Source organism: Bos taurus, chromosome 14 (genome assembly GCF_002263795.3).
Source record: "Bos taurus isolate L1 Dominette 01449 registration number 42190680 breed Hereford chromosome 14, ARS-UCD2.0, whole genome shotgun sequence".
NCBI lineage: Eukaryota > Metazoa > Chordata > Mammalia > Artiodactyla > Bovidae > Bos > Bos taurus.
The window spans coordinates 10,445,890-10,469,783 of NC_037341.1; the positions used below are offsets into that span (position 1 = coordinate 10,445,890).

At 44.0% G+C, this 23,894-nt stretch overlaps 1 protein-coding gene across 5 annotated transcripts in view; it reads left to right on the forward strand.

Annotated features, from left to right (window-relative positions):
- ASAP1 (ArfGAP with SH3 domain, ankyrin repeat and PH domain 1) overlaps nucleotides 1-23,894 on the forward strand; it is a 339,905-nt gene that overhangs the window by 181,482 nt on the left and 134,529 nt on the right. For all 5 annotated transcript variants that reach the window (XM_015474408.3, XM_025001432.2, NM_175821.3 and 2 more), the window contains 1 exon segment: nucleotides 19,410-19,482. In XM_015474408.3, the coding sequence (XP_015329894.1) occupies nucleotides 19,410-19,482 (73 nt within the window).

Consider the following 23,894-nt stretch of genomic DNA (forward strand, 5'->3'; position numbering starts at 1 on the left):
CCTTCCAAGGAGCAAGTGTCTTTTAATTTCATGGCTGCAGTCACTGTCTGCAGTGATTTTGGATTCTAAAAAAATAACATCTGTCACTGTTTCCATTGTTTCCATCTGCTTGCCATGAAATGATGGGGCTGGATGCCATGATGTTAGTTTTTTGAACATTGAGCTTCAAGCCGGTTTTATCACTCTCCTCTTTCACCCTCATCAAGAGGCGCTTTAGTTCCTCTTCACTTTCTGCAATTAGAGTGGTATCATAGAGGTTTTTTATATTTCTCCCAGCAGTCTTGATTCCAGCTTGTGATTCATCCAGCCCGGCATTTTGCATGATGTATTCTGCATATAAGTTAAGTAAGCAGGATGGCAATATATAGGCGTGACATACTCCTTTCCCAGTTTTGAACCAGTCTCCCCCTTTCTCAAAGCCTTGATTGGACTAGTCAGGCATGACTTTCGGTAAATGCTGATCTAAGTGAGTAGTTCGCTGATTTAAGCATATTCTAACTACGTGAAAGCTCTAAAACCATGCGTTTCTCCACACGTCTACCCATCAAACGAAAGCTCATGGAATGAAATAAATATTCATCCTGAAGTGCCATTCCCCCAAAGCTGGGCTGTGTGAGACGCCAGCTGAGCTGTTCGTCAGTGTTGTGGTGTGAGGGGGTCTGGGCTGGACCAGTCGTGAGTTGATGGCACGCCTCATCGTTGGATCAGAAGGACACTGTTTGTTGGGTTTCGAGAAGTGAAGTCATTTGGAGGATCTCTAGAGCACCTAGAGAGTAAAACGCCACTCTGCGCTGTACTAAGGGTCACGATCGCAGCCAGAATGTATTTAAAAGGGATGGGGGGGCTTTCCTTGAGGGGGCCTATTATAGTTACTGCCCTGGGATCACTCAGGCTCCCCAAGAAGTGGCCTTTGAACATGTTGCATTCCCAAACAATCAGCACAGACATTTGGAAAACATCTTCGTTTTTATGAAATTACTGATAAGCTGATGCTTTCTTAGAGCCTTAGCACGCCAGTTTCTTGTGTGTGTGTGTGTGTTTTTTTTAGTGTTGGTATTTGAAATGGAAACCACTTCTTAAATCATTAGTATCCCTTTAAGTTTATTCCCAGCAGCATATTAAAGAATCATTCAAGGGAAATTTGTCCTCTCCCTTTACAAGATAACTCAGTCCACAAAATGTGATTTAATAAAAGCTTCAATATGTATTTATCAAGGAGAGTGAATGTTTTTTTTCATTCCTGGCTTCAAGCTATATTTTTTCCTTAAACATTTTCTAAAATTTACTACATACTTCCCTTCTGGGTAAATACATTTTTGCGGTGGCATGCTTATCCCCAAATGTTATATTATAGGGAAGCATTCATGGTTCAAAACATTTTACATCCAGCTACCTAATAAACATGATTGGAGTAATCCTTCACGATCCCTGAGGTCAGGGACCGTCTCTGTATTCCCCAACTCTGGGATATTGTTCCCACCAGATGTTTGTCAAACTAATGCATTCATAGCCTGGAGATTGAAGTTGTTCCATAGATGCTTCTTCATTTCAGATAAGCTGGTTGTGCGTGTGGGAGGGTGTCATTTCCATTACAAAAGGACTCTCCGATAAAGGTAACAACAAGACTGGAGGCCTGTTGAGAAAAGGGTCTCTGAAATGTTAATGTGTACATCTTTGAGGGAATAAGGTTTAATATCAAAGGTTTGATTTATAGAAAACTTCAACTCCCGTAAACAGAAAGATTTACTTTTATGGAAACAGCTGCCAGTGGAGCATAATATTCGTTTATAGTTCAGAGCAAATTATGTTACCTCAGCCCTGTTTTCCTCAAGGAATATTGAATCAGAGGGTCCTGGGATCTGTGCACATTCTCCTTATAATAAGACTTCCATCCGAACTGGCCATTCAGAGGGAGTTTTATTTGAAAGGGTGACTTAAACCCTTTCAAATAAAGGGTTTATTTGGCGGGAGGGGTGGTTAGAACGGGGAGCATTCCACATTAGCCACTGCCCCCTTTTAAGAGGCCTGTGCTTTTTGAGTTAACCACTATCCTAAATTGCACTCATTTGTAATTTGCAAGAGGATTAGTTAGATCTTTATGACATTTCTGGTATGTGACAGCTTTTTAGAAGTCAGAAACTTAAAGACCTTTTTTGAGTGTTGTGCCTTGGGGGCATGAGAATTATTCAGATACAAAAGATACCATTAGTGCCTGCTAGTACTTCATGAGCATGTTTAAAACATACACAACTTAAAATTATCCTTATTTAAAACAACTTGATTATTTGACAGCCATGCTGGAACGTTGAGTCTTAAATACCTTTATTTACAAAAAGTGAAAAAGCCAGCCAGTAAGTTGGCTTTCAACAAGAGCACTGTGTAGATGATATGCGATATGTAGATGTATGTGAGAGTGATGGAATGCCGAAGTAGTAATGGCTGTGCTCGTGCAGGAAAAAGCAGTATTTGCAGTATAGTATTAAGTGAAAAAAGCAGAATACAGGTTGTATGGAATGTCGATTAGTTACATAGAAATCATAAAACATGAATAACGATCACAAGTCAAGAAAAAAGAAAATAGTGTTTTACAGTTGCACAATTAAAGTTTTGAATTTGTATTTCCAATTTACTCAGTATTACATTAAAAATAAAAGCAGATTTTTCTGATTTTTTTTTTTTTTTGGCCACTAAACCTTTTTCCTGAGTGCCTCGTGGTAGGAAGCAGAAGACCAGGAAGAAGCATCCACTTTCACGCACTTGTAAATATACAGAACACTTGTGAACAGAATCATTTTTTAACACTGTATTCTGATTTGGGAGACTTGAGTTTTAAGACTCCTTTTATTACCCAGATGAGTTTAGAAAAATTCCCCTAGTCTGTCTAGGCTATCCCTGAGCCTTCATTCATTCCCTTAGGAAAGATTGTGATAATATTTGGGCAGCTGAAGAAATCAGATGCAAGATAGTAAAAGTGACAAGAAACTGGATAAAAGGGTATTCTTTTATTTTGAAATCAAACTAGTACCCATTGCTGCCCCTCCAAGTTCTAAGCTAAGTTATTAGATTGGTTGACCCTACTTGTGAGAAACCCATTGGCATTTCTGGCAACGTCCTTTTAAGCATTGAACAGTGCTGTCTTCTCTCCATGTGCAGACAGCAGACAGCCCTGGGCCACATGGTTCCTACTTAAGAGAAGTAAAATCTTCATGTCCATTAACAGAGCAGCGGGTTCCAAACTTCTGTCCATCTCATTTGTAAAACCTTTTAATGCGTGCATGCCATATGCATGTATGTGTATATACATCTATACATACTCTTTTGTACTAATACTGTATAATTATCTACCATAAAATAGTACAAGAGTTCTGTTTTTCCCCCCATACCAAAGTGGACACTTGTGTGTGCGTTGTAGGGAGGTCACCGATCTAAAGAAATGGCCTGAGTGGAAGGTTTTACATCAGCCTCTCTCTTTTCTTTTCCTCCTTTTCCTTTTTTTAATAAAATTTATTTTTGGCTGTGCTGGATCTTCGTTGCTGCTCAGGCTTTTCTCAAGTGGCAGCAAGCAGTTGCAGAACACGGGCTTCTCATTGCGGTGGTTTCTCTCGTTGCAGCTCCCTGGCTCTAGAGCACAGGCTTGGTAGTGTGGTACACGAGCTTAGTCGATCCTTGGCATGTGGGATCTTCCTGGATCAGGGATTGTAACCATATCTCCTGCATCGACAGGAAGATTCTTTACCACTGCACCACCAGGGAAGTTTCTGTAGTAGCACCACCAGCAGTGTAAAAATTACTCTTGCTAACTGCATAACTCTTAGGAACCTTAGAAAAAATAAACCCAAGTATCCACACTTGCAAATTCTAGCTAACATTTGTTGATATTGCTTCTGCTTCAAGCACCATTCTGAACACTTCATCTACATGGTTACTCAATCCACGTAACTCTGCAAGGTGGATCACTGGTGGGGAAACTGAGGCACACCTGGATTGAGTAACTGGCCTAGATCATATAGTCAGTAAGTAATGGAGCTAGAATTTGACTCCAGGCCATATGGCTTGAAATTCTGTCCTCTTAACCACCATGTTTCCCAGCACTTAGTCGGCAGTCTCCACTTTACATAAAATTATGTGATTAAGCCTAAAAGACCCTGATGCTGGGAAAGATTGAAGGCAGGAGGAGAAGGGGACAACAGAGGCTGAAATGGTTGGATGGCATCACTGACTCAATGGACATGAGTTTGAGCAAGCTCTGGGAGATAGTGAAGGACAGGGAATCCTGGGGTGCTGCAGTCCATGGGGTTGCAAAGAGTCAGACACGACTGAGCGACTGAACAACAACAAAGTCTAAATGACTAAATCAGCACCAGCGTGTCTTGAATCATTGGATCAAGACCCAAGCCCATGGTTTAGTAGGTCATTATAGAACCTCAGAACTGGTAGGAATTTAAAAGGCTTAGTAACTCCGTGGTTCTTAATCTGTTCACCAGTGAAAACTCGTGTTCTTTTATGAGGTAGGTTCCTGATAAATTATCAGGATCCTGAAAAGACATGACTCAGGAAACTCCTTTGCAGTCTAAGTTTTAATTCTTTTAATGAACTCTCATTATGTTATAACATGGAAAATGGTGTTTTCGTGACTTTTTTTTTTTTGGTCTTTAAATACCTTGTTGTACCTATAATTATTATTTTCCTAAGAATGGAACTGAAATTGCTTGAAGATGAAAGAGCCATGGTGCTTGTGGGTGGGTATGCTCCTCCGAACTTTAGAACTACAACAGAAATTAGAGGTTCACAAGGTAATTGCTATGATTACAGTTTTCTTTTCGGCCCCAGACAGGAGCTCTTGAAACACAATATTCTACTAATTTTTTAAATGTACAGTTTTCAAGGCAACAAGGAAATTACTGAGAGTGTGTACTATTTCTCCCTCGTTTTCGATCAAAGTTAGCATCTTGTTGGATCTCTTGCAATTGCTGACGGAAAAGCAGACACTGAATGTATTATAAGACTGTTAAAAGGCTTAGGAGAATTTGAAGTACTGCATCAGCCTTATGATACTGCACAACTAAAGTTATTTTAAAAGAAAGCTCCTAATCATAGCAGTCCAAGGTAACAAAAGCTTTTAAACCTCTCTATGAACCTTTCTAAACTTTATATTTCTAGATAATTCACTTCTTTATAATATCTGCAATTTTACATTGTAAATAATGGAATTACACATCTCACACAATAGACATCAATAAATGGTAGACCTTATCCTTTATTCTTTCTAATTGTCACAGACATACTTTTCAGTGACCATATAAGCCCTTCTCTTTGTTTCATATTTTACTTTGTCGTTTCCCAGTTGTTAGACTTAGGTTATTTCTAGTTTCTAAACCTGGTGATGAGTTTTATACTATCTTCTTTTCATTCGTTCTTGAGGGGATGGTGGTCGTTTTGATAGGAATTGTTAGGAATGGAGTTGCTATGTCAAGTGTAAGAGCAGTTTTGTGACTTGGAATAATACACTTTGTCCTGGTTATCAACTGGGACGGTTTCTCTGAAGGCTATCCTTTCATTGTTTCTATTATTGTTTCTTTTTTTTTTTTAACATCTTTATAAGGATAGAAAAACCCTTCACTTTTACTTGGAATTTAAGTTATCAGTGTGATTGAAGTCCTTTGCACAGGTTTACTGTTTTTAGTTTCTTATGTTAATGTCTTTTGTCCTCAGACTTCTGCATCACAATAGCAGCAAAATAAGAATTCCATATAGTAATTATGTCCTGCGGACGTCAATGGTTTTTCCTCTTCTTGTTGTTGAGATTGTTTTTCCTTCTTAGTTCTTTTATCGTGGGTTTTCTGTTTCAGTCTGGTTTTAATCTTGGTTTTTTTTCCTTGGCTTTTCCCTAATAGCATCAGTCTGTTTTTAGACCTCTTACTCCATATACATAGTGTATTTTTTGAGGCTTAACTTTTGTTAGTTTTTTTTGTTGTTGTTTAATATGGAGTTTTCTGTATTGACGTCCCAATAAGTGTACTCTGTTAAGTGTGCACAAAAATTTCTGATTTTAATTAAGTTATTTTCATGGAGAGTTGCTGGGTTATAAAGTTAACCATTTTCCTTAAAGTGTCCCAGTCTTCCACTCCAGGGTTGACCTGGCAAGTCCCGAAAGGTGTGTCTTCAACTCAGTTTCAGTCCAGTGTGGCCATCAGCTACACCTGTGGCGTGTTGGTGAGTAGACTGCTGCGTGGCTCAAAGCACTGCGTTGTGTGCTACGTTTCTAATAAAGGACAGTGTTCTACTGGACTTAATCATTAGAGCTCTACTCTATCCCAGGATGCTTTTCTCCACACAGTTTTGTGGTGTTGTATAATTATCATTGTTAATAATTTCAAATTTTGAAGTGAATTTTTATAATAAAATGGGTTTACTAATAAGACCCACACAAAAAAATATCCCAGCTTTTGATATTCTTGTGTGCCTTGGGTATCCAAAAGAAAGGTATAGTTAATTAGCACATGGTAATTAGCACACAGTGTTTTCCAGATTTGCGGCCTCTTTTTTTCCCCCAGGATACTTACCAGCATCTCAGAAATAGTTTTCTACGGACCTCAGTCTGGGAAATGCCACTCGAATCCATGTCATTGTTTGTTCACAAGAAGTGGTCCTTCATTTGCAATGTCATCTTTGTGCAGACGTGGAGTTGGGGTTTCTTGATCTCCACTGTCAAATCAGGCCAGTCTTTCTTTGTAAAAACCATTCTTTAGCAATGGCTGGATCTACGGTCAGCAGCTCTGAGGTTTCTTTGGGAGAGGACACAAGAGTTCTAAACTCAGCTAAGCTGGGAACGTCACCAGTGGCTTAGAGCTTGTCTCCCCTTAGAACTTCTTTTCTCAGAAGCTGGGCCCCTGAGCCACCTATAGAAAGGTTAGTGTGTGATATACCCGAGCATGATAAGAAGCAGCATAAAACATGTCTTTTAACTGGAGAGGCAGTCTGATGTGGCAGAAAGAACACAGACATTGGGGGTTAGACTTTCCAGGGTGAAAAGCCTGGTTTTGCCATTTCCCAGACTTTTGGCCCTGGACACTTGCTCTGAATCAGTTCCTTCATCTTTAAAAAGTCATAAGAGAAGCCACCGCAAGGAGAAGCCTGTTCACCCCAACGAGAGAGAAGTCCCCACAGCAACAAAGACCCAGCACAGCCAATAAATAAGTAAATTATTTTTTAAATAGGCACTAAGTATGTTTATTTTATATGATCGATAGAGTCTTTGAATACAGAATTCAAAATGAACTTTTCTAAACATTTCTTGGAGGACAGAGAATATAAAAAAGTGACACAGAAATGACTGGAATTAGAATCTGAGACCAAAGCCACGGTTGGTCTTTTTAATCGCATAGAGGCCTTAAATGTAAGGTCCTTCCTAGGGTCGCTCCCTTTTAAAAAATTAAGGTGTTAAAAAAAATTAAGGTGTTTTTCCTTTAAAACAAAACCTAATATGCTGAGAGAGTTGAAGCAGTATGGTCCCTAGGACTTGAAAATGGTTTGTTTTCAGAAAATTAGAGCCTTCCAGGTTTACAGGTCAGGAAGCGGGGAGTCCGGGAGGTCTGAGGGTGGGGTCAGAGCGAGCTGCCAGGTAACCCTAGCTGGATCTGGGTGGGGTCCCATCTGTGCACTGTGAACACCTTGGTCTCCAGGTCCCGTGCATTCCTAGGGCAGGAAGCTGGCTCTGCAGCGGGGAAAGGCAGTGAGTATGTGTGTAGCGTCTTGAAAGATTCATAGCTCCATTTGTTGGAGATGGAAATGTAAGGAAGAAGTCCTTATGATAAGTGTTCTCACAGCACTGCAGAGAGATTCGTTCTCAGCAGGAAGGGACAGGTTTCAAAGAAGAGATGATAAAACTCAAGCATAAAGGTTGAGCCTGTGTTTGTAGCATGTTAAGATGGAGAAGAAAAGGCAAAAGTATTATTGAGGACAAGAGCTGTTGCTAGTGGAGTTGGCATCTCCAGAGTCAAACAGAGGCCAGACAAGTGCTACGTATGACTGAGCACCATGGACCTGGACTGCCAGGAATGTCGGGTGAGAGATTGGAGAGAGCAGGTCATCGTGCTGCAGAAGGGAGCCTGCGGAAGCCCTTGGAGTAAGGCAAAGAGGGATTTCAAAGTCATTGAAAGACTCAGCATGCTCATTATTCTAAGTTTTAAAGCAAGAATGCCATGATCGGATTCAGTTTATAATAACTCCTCCCTCTGCCCCGGACATGATGCAGTCCTGAAGTCAGGCTGGCGCCAAGGGGATGGGGTTTAAGGACTGCTGCAGAGGTGGGCCTGGCCGGGTTTTGTGGTCTCCTGAGTCCAACTGGGCATCTCGATGCCCTCCACCGAGGTCGTGAGTGGGTGTGGAGTGGGGAGGAGAAAAAGAGGAAGCCTTAAATGCGAGTTCCTAAGTGGGTGTCAGTGGGGGAAGGCTACTTCTGGAGGAAGCTTTAAATATGAAGTGTGATCCTAGAGGAGGAAGTGGATCCAGCCACACGAGAAATACTTAAAAGTTCTGTCTGTGTGAGACCCAGCTGATCGGCTCTTTCCTTTCCAGTCTTGCTCCTGTCCCTCCCATTCCCAGCACATCATCCAGAGTCATTTTTCCAAAGTTCAGGAATAATTGCCACCTTCTTTCTTGTAAAACCCCAGCAGCCCCACTCTTGACTTACCTTTGCCGTCAGAATAAAACTGAACTCTTTCCGTGGCCTCTCCTCCCCGCGTGATCTGGCCCCCGTCCATCTCTTTATCCTCCACGTGTCCACGTGGTCCGGCCACCTGGCCTCCTTGGCGCTTCTAGACCCCAGCATCTCTCCTCTGAGGAACGTTGGTTTGCACCTTGCTGTTCCCTTTCTCTCCCTCTTTGAAGAAGAGCACTGTCTGGTCTTTGCCTGGTGTTCCCACGTCGAGTGTGGATGTTGGCTGTTGAGAGGGGTAGGTGTTTGTGGATTGCCGTGCCTGATCTCTGGATAGTCCTCTCTGTCCCTCTCACACTGCTCAGCAGGGACTAAAGTGACCTCTCCGCAGACCAGAGGCGGATTAGAAGTACCAGGTGGAGAAACTCCCTCTTCTTAAGCTCCTGATTCCCTCACTGACCCCAAGGATAAGCACACCAATTCTTTTCGAGGGTTTTTCTGCCAGTCGCTCTTAGTAATGTTTTTCAGTCTCTGATATTTTAAGGTGAACCTGGAAGCTTTCACAAGCCTGTGCATCTCCATGTGCTGTTGTGATTAGTTATTGCTCTTTAACCTGTTTTCCTCCTTGGGGGCACACATGTCAGTGATCAGTTTTAGTGCAAGTCATGCCCAGTATCCAGCATGGCTCTCAGTGAAGTCCACGAAGGCTGCACTGCAGTCCCCCAGGTGCCCCTGAAGCCACGAGGAAACCATCTCTGTGGCTGACTCATCACCACCACACCCAGCACAGTGCTTGGTTAGCAGATGGGCCCACGTGAAGTGGCGGGTGGGTGTGGGGACAGCCAGGTGCCGATCGAGCTGCAGGCTGACCTCCTCCCACTTTGCCTTTGTCCCTTCCCCCTGTAAAGAGAGACTTCAGGTTGTCAAGCTAAACGTTGATCTCAATTCCTCTTTGGCTTCTCCCAAGAGCGTCCCTCACGTGGGAAGGAGAAGGTTTCGAAAGTTGTTTGTCTTGTGGTCTGCTTACCGAATCCTTGGCTGATCTTGTCTTTTAAAGTTTCCTCTGGACCCAGTTTGTCAGGCTGGCAGCTTGGAGAACACGAAGCTCACGAATATGGGCTTGCAGGTCGGGAAAACCCGGGCTCAAACCTTGACTGCGTCTCTGACTTGATCCTGCGCTTTAGTCTCCTCGGTAAAATGTGGGCGACAGAGACGTCCTGATCCGTTACTGTGAGGATTAAATAAGAACACGTTCCTATTTTTTTTTATCAACCTCATCCTCAGTGTTGGGAGAAGGAAGGTGAGACTGGGCCGATCTAAGCCTCTAAGGAAGACTTCCCTGGTGACTCAGTGGTTAAGAATCCACCTGCCTACTCAGGGATCACAGGTTTGATCCTTGGTCTGGGAAGATCCCACACACCGAGCGGCAACTAAGCCCGTGCACCACAACTACTGAGCGTGTGGTCTGGAGCCTGCTTGCCTCAACTACTGAAGCCCGAGCACCCTAGAGCCCATGCTCCCCAGCAAGAGGCGCCACCGCAACGAGAAGCCCACGCACCGCCCTGGAGAACGGCCTCCTCTCACTGCAACTAGAGAAAGCCCATGCACAGCAACAAAGACACCACACAGCCAGAAATAAATAAGTAATTTTGTAAAAAAAAAAAAAATCTCTTTAAAAGAAAAACGTCTCTAAGGACTGTTAGAGGCCAAGGAGGCAAGAAGGAAACACTCCCTGTGGTGGCAGCGTGGGAGGAGGGCAGGGGCACTTCAGGACAACTTGCTTGAGCAGGTCCCAACGGAGCCAGCAGAAGTCATCAAGGGCTGGGCCCTCCAAGCTCTTCACCACAGCATCCGTTTCTCGATGGCTCTGCAGCCAGGCCCTGCTTCTTCCAGGGCCCAGATAACGCACCAGAGGCAAAGACTGCATTCACCAACAAGGGCTTGAATGCTGGAATGTTGGTGACCCTGTGGAACTGGGGGCCCCGTGGTAACAGTGCCGCATGGTGTGGGACCAGTGGGAATTGAGCCATTAGGTGTAGAGACCCAGCCTCACGGGGCAAAGCAAGACTGGGCTTAGTGCTTCGAGTCAGGTGGGGTCTTATTATATGGCTTTAAGGGTCTTAAAGGGGTCGTTCAGTCCGCTGGTCCCCACAGCAGTGCAAGAGTCGGTTTGGTGGTTCAGCAAAGAGAATCTTGACTAGGACAGTGCAAGGTTGTATGAAACACTTAGCTTTTTAAAATAAACAGCGCTTGAGAAAAGTAGCATTCTGTGAGTTCCAGTGCTGTTCTGTATGCCTTTACTTTTAGATGCTTTCAGGATAGAGGCAGACTCAGCTGACTCATATTTATTGAGCCCCCGCTCTGGACCTTGCAGAGTCTCCTCAAGATGTGTACACAGGAAAGGGGACTTTGGTGAGCCACAGTTTTATGCAGTGTCTTTTCTTTGGCCTGGAAAGTTGATAGGTTGCTGCTGTTTTCCTGCATGGCATAAATCCTTAGAATCCATCAGGAGGTATTGCTGAAGGTATATGGCATCACCACTCAACAGACATGAGTTACAGCAAACTCCAGGAGATAGAGGAGGTCAGAGGAGCCTGGCAGGCTGCAGTCCATGGGGTCGCAAAGAGTTGGACACGACTTAGTGACTGAACAACAACTTGCTTTTAAGGTGGTACATTGATCTTTGCTGCATATCTGAGCTGTGAAGTGGGGTCCAAACCCTTAGTCCTCAGCACCCGCAATTCTCTGCTGCCTGTGAGTCTGATTCCCTTTGGTGCAGCCATTCAGCTACAGGTAGAGTAGAGGACAGAAGTTTCTGATTGAAATCTGTATAAACAAAGGAGAATCTGAATCTTAAGGACACTTTTATAGTCTATAATAGAGCAAAGAGCTTAAAACCTTTGGGGATGACCTGTCAGCTTTCCCTTTTTGAGATGCATTATGCAAATCACGTTTTATTTTAGGTTGATCGTTTCCCCTTGTGTAGCAGCCTCATTCAACTCATGTTAATCTTGAAACTAAGAAATGATAACATCTCTCCCTCTTCCTTTCATGTGAGCTGCTCTTGGCCTTCTGCGCTGATGTGTAGCTGAACCACAGGGTGCCTCTCAGCGCCCCCATAACTTCCACTCCTCAGGTTAGTAGGGGCTGTGCTTCCAGCATTTGAGGTGAATGCACAAGAAAAAAGGAGAGAGCGAGCAGGCCACGCCCCTTTACATCCGGGGAAGAGTTTGGAGAAAAGGATCTCAGCAGAGATGTTAGCAGTTGCAGAAGCTCTTGGGTGGATTCACGATTACGGGTTCCGAAAGACTGCGGATGTGACTTAGACACAAGTGGAGAGTGTGGGAACAGTCAGAGGGCACCGGCCCTGGACCTCACAGGGCCTGGCTGACAGTGATGAGGACTTCGGTTTTACTCTTGGTTCAGTTCAGTTCAGTCACTCGGTCGTGTCTGACTCTTTGTGACCCCGTGGACTGCAGCACACCAGGCCTCCCTGTCCATCACCAACTCCCGGAGCTTGCTCAAACTCATGTCTTTCGAGTCAGTGATGCCATCCAACCGTCTCATCCTCTCTCGTCCCCTTCTCCTCCTGCCGTCAATCTTGCCCTGCATCAGGGTCATTTCCAGTGAGTCAGCTCTTCGCATCAGGCGGCCGAAGTATTGGACCAGTAGATTCATCCTTTCTTCCTTCCATGTGTATTTTCCTTTCATTCAACGGAGCAAGTTCTTACTCATCGCCTTCTGTGCAAAGAAAGAAACAAATACAAGTAGTATTGTTGGAGCACTTTCAGTTGACAAGTAGACGAAGAGACAGAGGTACTAAACCCCTAAAATTCAAGGTAAAGGATAGTATAATTTGGAAAGTGTAGCCAAAATCCCAGGATAGGGAGGATTCCTACTTTATGAATAACTTCCTTCATGTCTTGTCTAACACAGTCCCAAGCGTCCCACCTGTCCTAGTGAAGGCTTCTATTGTTGTTTTGCTGTACCAAGTAGAAGAGGGGGGATGTGCAGCAGGGGAAGCAGAGGCAGAGGCAGTGCCTGGCCCAGAGGAGGGACCACTCTGAGCCAGCCACAGCTAATGGATGAACAAGTGAGCCAGTGACATAAAAACCCAGGATTGATCCTCAGAACAGAAACTCAGTTGCATTAACCTGAGACTGTCAACCAGAGGCCTAGATGAACCCTCACCTGAAGAGCTTAGGGAGGAGAGGTCCAGGCAGACAGATCAGCAGGTACAAATGCCCTGAGTGGGGGAATGGGCATGGCTGGATTCCTGTGCATCTCTGAGAGCATCTGTTGTTGGCACTCCACTGTGACCCAGGGATGCCCCTCGGCCCAGAGGGGTACAAAAGTTTCTGTGTCCTACTCCAAGTGGCCTCTTGCTTCTTAAAGAAAATTTTTTCTTTTTTTTTTCCGTTCTCATGTGCAGATTGAATAATCTTTCCGAACCCTCGGGTTCCCGGCTTCTGTCGGTGTGGTCTCTGCAGCAGGCTGTCTCTCATTTGCCACAGCCCGTGCCTCCTCTTTGTGCTCAGATGCCCCAGCCCTTTGATGGGGAAATGGCATGGTCCTCTCCCTTCATCGTCACGCTGGCTCACTTTCTGGGCCCACGCCTGGTCCACACCACAGCTACACAAGTGCATTCTAGGCTGTGGGGTCTTGTGATGGATAACGAATGTATCGACTTGGCTAGGAGGCCGCACGCGAGCCTCCATCACCATTTCATTCTCAGAAAGTTGGTGAGAATTAATTAGGCATCTCCCTCCTCCCAGAAAGGCAGTGGGGTTGCTCAGCAAGGTGAAGGATGAAGCATCTGGGCTTTGAACCAAAATCGGGCCAGCATCGTCTCCCTTTGATTTCCCTCTTAAGCCAGGTGCACAGAAGAAGAGCTTTTACCTTGTGGTGATCATGGGACAAATGCATCTGTTGAAATGCATTTCTGAAATTACCTCCCTGAATAGGACTATTAAAATAATAAAACGGAAGCACTCCCTTTTTTTCCCCCAACTGAGTAAAAATTCTTTTCATTGAAGAAACCACTTTGCTAGTGGGAGTGCTTGTTTCAGAACCGCTGTGCTGTCGCCGCTCCAAGTGTTTCAGAAATTTCTGTCTTGGAAGCACCTCCAGAGGTGAGGGTAATGATGCTAGCAGCTTTTGAGCACCTGCTCCGTGCAAGGCTTTGTGCCAGCCACATCCAGGTACTTTAATCTATTTAACGTTCAGCATCCCTAGAGGGTGGGAGGTGTGATTGATGTCTTCCCAGGCATGTCTGTAAGAATTCTATGCAGTTGTTACCCACTGTTTGCTTTCTCTGTAAGTATACGCGTAAGACTTAGCACCAAAGACTTGTGCTTTATTTTCAAAAATCACATCTACCTCAAATAAGACACATTTCCCACTTGAGTATATTGAAAAGAAGGTGCCCTGGACTTAAAAAGTAATTCTGAAAGAGAAAAATCTTAATGAGTATTAGCAGTCGTATTGGCATTGCTCATTTAACGTAGGTGTACTGTATTCCAATAAAATGTTTTTAACAGTTGCCAGAATAACTATCTTGAGATACAAACTAACTGAAAATGTGTAAGCTCTGTCTGTCGTTTTAAACCGCTACTCGAGGTACGGTGTGGTCATACTCCTTATACATGTACGTGTGACACACACATATACACACACACAAACACATATATACACTCACACATTTAACACATACATACTTTTAGACGTCAGCTGTTCAAAACCATCAGGGGAGGAATTGCAGAGGGCAGTGTTTTCTCAGTTCAAAATTCTATTCAGCCATTTTCAAGGCAAGCCTTGCATTGCGTACGTTGCTATTTGGGGAGCTGAGAATAATGAGGGGTTCATTGATTCATATTTGTAACTTCGTTTCATAAGGGTTTTTGAGCTTCTGCTCAGCTGGACGCCAGATCTGGGAATTCAGCCGTGAAGAGGTTCCATAGGGCCCACGTCCATAGGGCTTTCCTTCTCCCGGTGGAGGGAGAAAAGTTCCATACAGGTCACGACCAGTATCATTTCAGGGGTGTGTAGCACTGTTGAGTATCCAGTGTGAAGTGTGTGAGAGTGAATGGTGGCGGAGAGCAGATACGCTGCTTTAGGTGGATCATAGAAGGTCTCCCGGAGGAGGAGCTTTTTTTTTTTTTTTTTTTTTAAATTTGGCTGTGCCAGGTCTTAGTTGGGGCATGTGACATCTAGTTCCCTGACCAGGGATGGAACCCAGTCCCCTGCATAGAGAGCATGCAGTCTTAGCCACTGGACCACTAGGGAGGTTGCAGGAGGGGCTGTTAACCTGAGGCCTAGGTAAACAGAACCCTTACCTGAAGAGCTCAGGGAGGAACATTCCAGACAGACAGATCAGCCGGTACAAATGCCCTAAATGGAGGGGAACAGGCATGGCTGGATTCCTGTGCATCTTCAAGAGCATCTGTTGTTTGCACTGTTGTGACCCAGGGATGCGGCTTGGCCCAGAGGGGTACGAAAGGCTCCATGTTCTACCCCAAATAACCCATTGATTCTTAAAGAATTCTTTTTCATTCTCATATCCAGTTTGTAGACTCCTTCTGAACCCTCAGGTTGCTAGCTTTTGTGGTATGGTTTCTCCAGCAGCTTCTCGCTAGTTTGCAACAGCCTTTACCTTCTCTGTGTGTTCAGATGCCCACATTTGTTAGGACTGTGCATGAAATAAGATGTCTCCATATAAAGATGAGAGTACTTTTTGAGGTTAATGCCCCTGCTCTTTAGTAATGCAGAGAAGGCGGAGTTGCTGTCTTGCAGAATTCTTAAATGGGGAAGATGTTATTGTATTATTAGAGATCAGCCTGTTCTCCTGGATTCCTGCCTTGGTTCATTCATCCTTCTCCCCGCTCCCTCTCTCCTTCTCTCACAAACACATACACTTTTTCTAGTTGTTCACCTTCAGATACATACTTGGAACGCAGGCACGTATTTTAACATACTTTTAATGGGTTGAGAGAGAGGACAGTTGTGAAGCCCCATTCATCTGCCACTTTTCTCTCCGCTTTATTTAGTTTTACACACAGGACATTTTAAAAGATGTCACTGCTGAGTGTTGCTCATCTGGTGGCCGAGGGGATGGTACTCTCTAGCACATTTAGACATGTGTTATTTCTGGAGGGAGCCTTGTTTGATTGAAGGACAGCGTTCCCGGCTGTCTTCAACACGGAGCTCTTAAAAGTGCATTTTACTTGGCTGCCTTTTGCTGGTGGCCAAATAGGAGAGTGTAAAAAGAGAAGTGTCACCTAGATGCAATGGTGGCTGTGGATATCATTAATAACCTTTAAAAGTAAGTATGTGAACTTTACATCCTATTAGTTTATAGACAAGTTGGTAAGAATCCAACATAAATTTCTGAGACTTTCCCTCCTGCAGAAAGGAAGCAGATAACTGGCCTCATAAAATGTTACGGCTGAAGTCTTCCCCAGCCCTTTGCTTATTGGGAGTCATTAACTCTGTGCGTGGACATTAAAGTCCACTCATTAATTTCTCCATGAGTAGAATCATTCTTCAGTGGTTATCACTCCCCAGAGCTAAGCCAATAGTGTATTTTCTTCCAGAAGGAGATCTTTTGTTCTTTCTCTAAAGTTATTAAAAAATCAGGAGAAACATGAGCATGCCATCCACAGTGGATTTTTAGGTGGCTTGTTTGAAAAAGCATAAGCTGTGTTTTCTCTTACCTGATATGTGACACCTGGCAAGCTGTTTGACTTCTCCAAAATAAAGCAGGAGTTTTCATCAGGGAAAAAAGATGGCAGTAATAATGGATATAAGGACTTCCCTGGTGGCTCAGCGGTAAAGAATCTGCCTGCAATGCAGGAGCCAAAGGAGACTCAGGTTCTATCCTTGGGTTAGGAAGATCCCCTGGAGGACAGCTTGGCATTCCAGTCCAATATTCTTGCCTGAAAAATCCCATGGTTGGAGGAACCTGGTGGGCTACAGTCCTGAGGGTTGCAAAGAGTCAGACACGACTGAAGCAGCCTAGCACGCATGCTCAATATATATATTAAAAAAATAAATGATGGCTGTTATTAGAATTATTTTTTAAAATATCCTCACCACAAAAGCAGTTCATCAAAGGATAAACCCTTTGGATCCCATCTCTTAAAATGAGTTCTTACTTGCACTTATTTTCATTAATGTCTTCCCTTCCCACTCTTACCAGCAACCTAACTATCTTAACTCAGATTTGCCTCTGCAAACTGGTGGACATTCCCTGCTCAAGATGAGACTGCTTTCAGTTTCAGTTCCTCAAGGATATCACTGGAACACAGAACTGGTTAGTGATTAGGGGGTGGTGTTTTACCGTGAAGACCTGGATTCAAATCCCTACTCTGCCACCTGGGCAAGTTCCACTTTCTAAGCCTCTATTTACTCATCTATAAAATGAATCCAGTACTAGCACTTACCTCAGAGCGTTCTTGTAAGAATTGAGAGGAATAATCTGTGTAAACCTCAGCCCCCTGTGTGACTACACATTTATTAAAATGTTAGTTATCTTCCCTTTTTAAAGTACAAATCTCAGATCTTTGAAATAACTCAGGCTTCGTCTCTTCTCTGCAACTAAGTCGTAAAACACGGTTTCCTAAGTGTGATGTGTGGTGTCCCTGGTGTTAGATGAGATGATTCGAGGTAGTAAATAGGTGAGCATTTTGTGTAGTTAGAGGTACTACATCATTTTTAGGGTATCTTCTGTTAATGGTGAGTGATCTAGCTCTTTACAATGTCCATTTTTTTTTTTAAAGATGTGAATGGGGAAAAAAGGGGAGGGGGAATGGACCTAAAGAAAAACATTGATTTAAAAAGAATACAAAAAAAGGGAGTACAGGTGGGATGTGGTTGTGACAAAGTTGTGGAGGTGGGAAGTAAGTGATGGGTGTGGCAGAAATAGCCTTTGACCTGCAGCCTGATTTTTATCCCAGTATCCCATTAGATTTGGGGTTCAAGAGCCATTCGTGTGAAATGTGACCTTTAGCACTTTCTGACTCTGTGACTTTGGGCAAGTTAATATTTTCCTCCCTTCTTACAAATGTTTAGTGATGGCCTATCGCATTTCCTTACCTGAAAAATACAGATGCGGGTTTTTTGTTGTTGAAGATGGACTCAGAGAGTCTTACATGCTGGGTGTGTCTTCTCCACCAGGCTTAAGCAGGTGTAGGAAGTGCTCGGTGAACTTCAGGTCTTGTGTTGTTTAGGACGCGTGGCTGCAAGTGACAGTCTCAGCTTCAGCTGGCTGAGGACTGAAGGGAGTTTACTGTCTCCTGTCCTCAGTCCTCAGGAAGGTTAGCGGCGCACACCCTTGAGGACAGCTGCATGCAAGGACTGCCTCCTCCACCTCTTGTTTCTGGTGCTTGTCTCTGTTAGCATCATCCTGTCTGGCCAGATTCTACCACCACAAAAGCCATGGCATCCCCCAGGCATGCATCATCAGAAAGGGGCTGAATGTTACGATCCCTGTTCCCAAGCCCAGAAATCCTAGGCGGGACTGAGGCCGGCATTCACCATGTTCACCCAGAGAGCAGGAGCCGGAGGAAGGCAGCAGGGCCCCTTGAACCCCACGTTCAGAGCGGCAGGAAAACCCGTCTTGCAGAAGCGGAATAGTAGGTGCCCGCTGCCATCACCTGGCGCCTTCCTGCAGTGAGGAAGGTCCTATCCTCTGTGGGCCTCAGTTCACTCATCTGGTGTCTTAAGGCTTAGCTGATGTAATAGGCATGAGTGCACATGTAATGTTCTTAAACTTTATACAAATGTGTTTATGATGATGGCTGCTGTTGCTCCTGCCCTTCACATCTTCACATAACCATCCAGGGGTTCCTAGCCTGTGAATGGATCCTAGACCCTTGGGAGAGCAGAGAGGGGCTTGAAGTTGTTCTAATAACTTTAAGTCAGCATGCTGTGAGTGTTATCTTATACTGACTTGCTTTTGAAGTGTATATGCACATAGGAAAGTGTGCACATCCTACGTGCACAGTGTGATGAGTTTTCAAGTGAAACACAATTGTGTATCCAGCACTTGGGTTAAGAATCAGGAGTGACGGTCCCCCAGCATACCCCACCCCCAACCCCCTCCGTAATACAGGTAGATGGCTGGAGATGTGTTGATTCATCACCTAAGAAATCATGTGTAAGCATTACCAGCATCATGGTAACATTTTCCATGTTGTGATTTTTAATAAGTGGAATTTTTGAAATAACAGCATTATGTCATCAAAAAATTTTTTAACACTGAAAATAATCCTCAAGTTAAAAGTTTGAGAAGCGCTTCGGGGCCACTCTTATTTATTACACCCCCTTAAATGTTTTCTTTCTGGCTGAAGTTACCATTTGACGACGTGCTTTATCCTCTGGGAACATGTCACGTGTTTGCCTTTCTGACTTCCCAAGTTATAAGCTTTCCAAGTGAAGGAATCAAATCTCAAGATTTATTAGGTGTCTTCTGTTTTCTTTCCTGTGCATAACTTAGCACAGTTACCAACTGACTACCAAGTTATCCACTTCACCCAGTGTTGAGGCTTATGGAATAACTGCCCTTATCTCAAAACTGCTTGAATCCTGGGCAAATCATGGCTCTGAAACATTTGCCATTAGATAAATGTGCAGGTTTGCTGTTGCTGCAGTGCTTAGCACAACAAATGCGGTTATGAATGAGTTTTTCTTCTTCTTTTCTTTTTTAAACTTACCAAGTTTTCCAACATTTTCTCTCCCCGTTTTTCTCTTTTAGGCTCTAGACCAAGATAGAACAGCCTTACAGAAAGTTAAGAAGTCTGTAAAAGCAATATATAATTCCGGTCAAGGTAAGTACTTAGCAACACGGGCAGCACCAATTCTATATATTTATAGATATAGTCTTGGACTTCCCTGATGGCTCAGATGGTAAAGGATCCACCTGCAATGCAGAAGACCCAAGTTTTTCTGTTATTTGTTAGGTGCTAAGTTTATGAAAGACTTTCTACAAATGAAAAACCAAGTAAGTCAAAGAAATTCAGTTCTTCTGTCAGTCCAAGCCTGTTACTGCTTCCCGAGAAAAAAGAAGAAAAAACATTAATTGCAATGCTAAGTTGCTTCAGTCATGTCCAACTCTTTGCAACCCTATGCACTGTAGCCCACCAGGCTCCTCTGTCCAGGGAATTCTCTAGGCAGGGATACTGCAGTGGGTTGCCATGCCCTCCTCCAGGGATCCTCCTGATCCAGGAATAGAACCCATGTCTCTTATGTCTCCTGCATTGGCAGTCGGGTTCTTTACCACTAGCGCCACCTGGGAAGCCCATTAATTGCAGTAGGTTTTATTATACATTGAAAAACTTAGTAACGTTATAGGTAATATTGCCACAAGCGACATATAAAATCTCTTTGTGTGGTTGGTCAGGCTGTAATTCAGTTAAACGAGGATCTTTCCATCTGAAGCGTACTTGTACACATTTGAAAATCAATATTGGTGACAGGCTTCCCAGGTGGCTCAGTGGTAAAGAGTCTGTCTGCAATGCAGGAGATTCGGGTTCAACCCCTGGGTTGGGAAGATCCCCTGGAAAGGGAAATGGCAGCCCCCTCCAGTATTCTTGCCTGGGAAATCCCATGGGCAGAGGAGCCTGGTGGGCTACACAATCCATGGGGTCACAAAGAGTTAGACACGAATTAGTGACTGAACACCACCACCACTACCAATTGGTGACACACATGGGGTGAGAGTTAGAGGGGATGTGGGGTACAAGGCTAAGTGGACACCTGGGCACAGCCTGCCACAACCTGCTTTGCTTGTGGCTCAGGGCAGACCAGGTAACCTGTGTCAGCAAATGGGCTTCCCTTGTGGCTCAGCTGCTAAAGAATCCGCCTGCAGTGCAGGAGAACTGGGTTTGATCCCTGGGTTCAGAAGATTCCCTGGAGAAAGGAAAGGCTACCCACTCTAGTATCCTTGCCTGTAAAATCTCATGGACAGGGGAGCCCGGTGGGCTGCAGTCCATGGGGTTGCAAAGAGTCGGGCACAACTGAGCGACTAACACTTACTTACTTTACTTACTTGGTCAGAGACTTTGTCATCTTGTAGAGAAAAGTATGTTGTCAGTGGATAAGAAAGAACAAACTGAATGAAGATAAACAGTAGGTGTGCACATGAAACAGTAGGTTCCAGGGGGGGAGAGAGGCTTGGAGACGTGAAAGGAGTTTCTAGGTCTGTGACTCCCATCTTTTGTTATTGTTACTGCAGTCATCAGCTGGCTTTCCCGGAGGTCATGTCTCTAAGAAGTCAGTTGTCTGTAACAGAAGAGAACACCTGGGAGGGGAAGGCAGCTGGGTGTTTGGACTGGGCAGGGCTCTGAGGTCCAGTGGAGGTGGGTTTGCATCCTTGCTCTAACCCTGACTGGCCTCGTGACCTCCAGGTCACTTTGTGAACCTCCGTCATCTTCTCTATAAAGCAGGGATGGTGCTATTACAGGATTGTTGAAGGGATTTAAGTAGTTCACATCTGTAAAAGGTCTGCCACTTCTTGGGAGTTTAGTTAAGTATGACACATTTATATTTTATTCGTTTTATATTTTACTTAAATTTATGCTCCTTATTTCGGTAAAATCATGGGACTGAAAGGAACATGGAACCAGGCAGAGTTCAGCCCTCAGATACTTCCTGGTCCTCCTCACCTTATCAGAGCCAAGAATCAGTCACTTGTCACCCTTAAAGCCCCAAGCCTAGGGCACTCTATAATCCTAATTAACAGATTTTGTACCCTGGTTCTTTGAGACCTGTCTCTAATTTCTTTATGTCCAATAAAACGCTAACTTCTAATTAAAGTAAATAAATGGTATTTGTCCAATTATCTAGTGACCAAGTGGTACTTTAAGTCTTGGCCTAGATTATACACATAATTTGTAACTTCTCTCTTAGCTTGCATCTGATGGACTCCCATGAGGTGGTAGGCCCTTTACAGATATTAGGTCTGTGGTGGAGGATGGGATAAATAACTAGCAGGTTGCCCAGGGGGCTTCTGAGGTGCTGGCATTGTTCTGTTTCTTGATTTGGAGTGTATTGTTAGGTTGGCCAATAAGGTCATTTGGGTTTTTCTGTAAGAAACTATGGATTGGTCGATCAAATCCATAGTTAAGTCTACTTTTTGATAATTCATGAAATGCTCACTTAGGATATATGTACTTTTCTACATGTATGTGTGTGTGTTATGCTTTATATACAAATAGGTTCATTGAAGCATTGACTATGATTTGATAAAACAGAAAATAAATGGAGGTTTGTTGGACAGTCTCATATCTGTTGAGTATATAATAGAATATGAGACAGACTTTATAAAAAACAATCTTAGGTGTAACATAGATCTAAGTTTCAATTGTAGCTTTACTCCTGCTTGTCAAAGTCAAGTAAATTACTTAACTTCCATGAGTTTTAAATTACCTTACCATAAAATGAGAAAATAACATCTAATTTACACAGTCTTGTACGGGCAAAATGAGGGAATATTTAAGGTCCCTAACATACTGCCTGCCGTGTAGTGCCTGGCTAACACACAATAGGTGAGGAAAAATGACAGGTAGGTCAATAGCATGGATGCCTTCTCTGTATTAATTCGGCCTTTCCACCAGTAATGTGGAACCAGTCTGATTTTATAACGAATGTAATAAGCCATTGTCTGCCTCAGGAATGCATGTCAGTTCTCTGTAATGTTAACGGCTTATGCTGTGACTCATAAAGGGAGACTTCTGATTTACATCTCTAAGGTGCTGCCATGTCGTTTCTTTGCTGGGGGCTCCTTGCAACTCTTCCCTCTCCAAGAGTCCTTACTCAAGACACATCGCCTCGTTTTGCACAATGACCACGCCATTCCACAGCTCACACAGCAGCTCTTGAGCTTGGTCCCAGCAGTCTCAGGCATGGCAGTAGGAGAGATTGTCCTGCGTGTGTGGAAGGTGTGGGGCTGCAGGGTGAGTGCAGAGTCTGGTCTCCACTTCCGCTTACCAGTGATGCTGTCCTGTGGGTGGGACCACAGCTCACTGAACTTTGAGTCCTGTCACCTGGATTCCGCGCCGTCATATGTCTTCTGCCCTGGCTAATAGAAGAGCTCCAGGTCACACATAACTTTTTCAATTTAAATTAAAATAAAATTCAGTTCAGGCCCTCAATGTCAGTGGCCACATTGAGTCCTCAGTAGTCACGTGTGACAAGCAGCTACAATATTAGATGATGCAGAGACAAGACACCTCCATCATCCCCGGGAGAACATACCTCACACTGTATGGTAACTGTCAGTCAGTCTTTCAAGCATTAGACCAATGAGTGTCAATCCTTCCTTTTCATTAAAATCATCTGAAGAAGGGTTTCCCCCTAGTGGCTCAGTGGTAAAGAGTCCGCCTGCCAATACAGGAGACATGGGTTCCATCCCTGGTCTGGGAAGATCCCACATGCCGCAGAGCAGCTAAGCCCGTGCACCACAACTCCTGAGTCCACATGCTATGACTTATGTCCTAGAAGCCATGCTCTGCAATGAGAGAAGCCACCTCAATGAGAAGCTGGCACATTGCAACTGGGGAGTAGCCCCCGCTTGCCAAGACTGGAGAAAGCCCTTGTGCAGCATCAAAGACCCAGCGCAGCCAAAAATAAATAATTTTTTTAAAAGATCACCTGAACAACTCTTTTAAAACACAACAACAGAGATTCCCGTAGGTCCACCCTCCAAGAGTCGTTCCACAGTAGGGGCCAAGTATTGGGCTTACAGCAGTATGACTCCCCAGATGATTCTAAATGCAACCAGAATTGAGAACTGCATCGGTGGCCTAGGAACTCCTTGTTGGCGGGCCAGTATTGTTTCTTTCATGTTTGTATTTTGCGAATTTGCCAACATAGTTTATTAGCTTATCAAATATTTATTGGGCCCCTATTATATGCTGTTTGGGATGTTGGGTATATTGAATAAATCAGACAGAATGTCTGCCTTGATGATAATTTGACAGTCCGGTGGGGGAGAGAGAAATGTTAATATCAGATCCTCAAGCTGGAAAGTACTTAGAAACTGGCAAGTACTAAAGGAAAGCTTGCAGGATACAAAAAGGAAACCTCATGTCATTCGAAGAGGGTGCTTGGGGAATACCTCTGGAGGACTTGGCATATACTGGGTGCTCATGCCATACTAAGTGAAGCCCATCAAGCCTTTGAGGTAGGTCTCCTATTATCTCCATTTTATAAATGATGCAAAGTGTGAAGGGCTATGCCG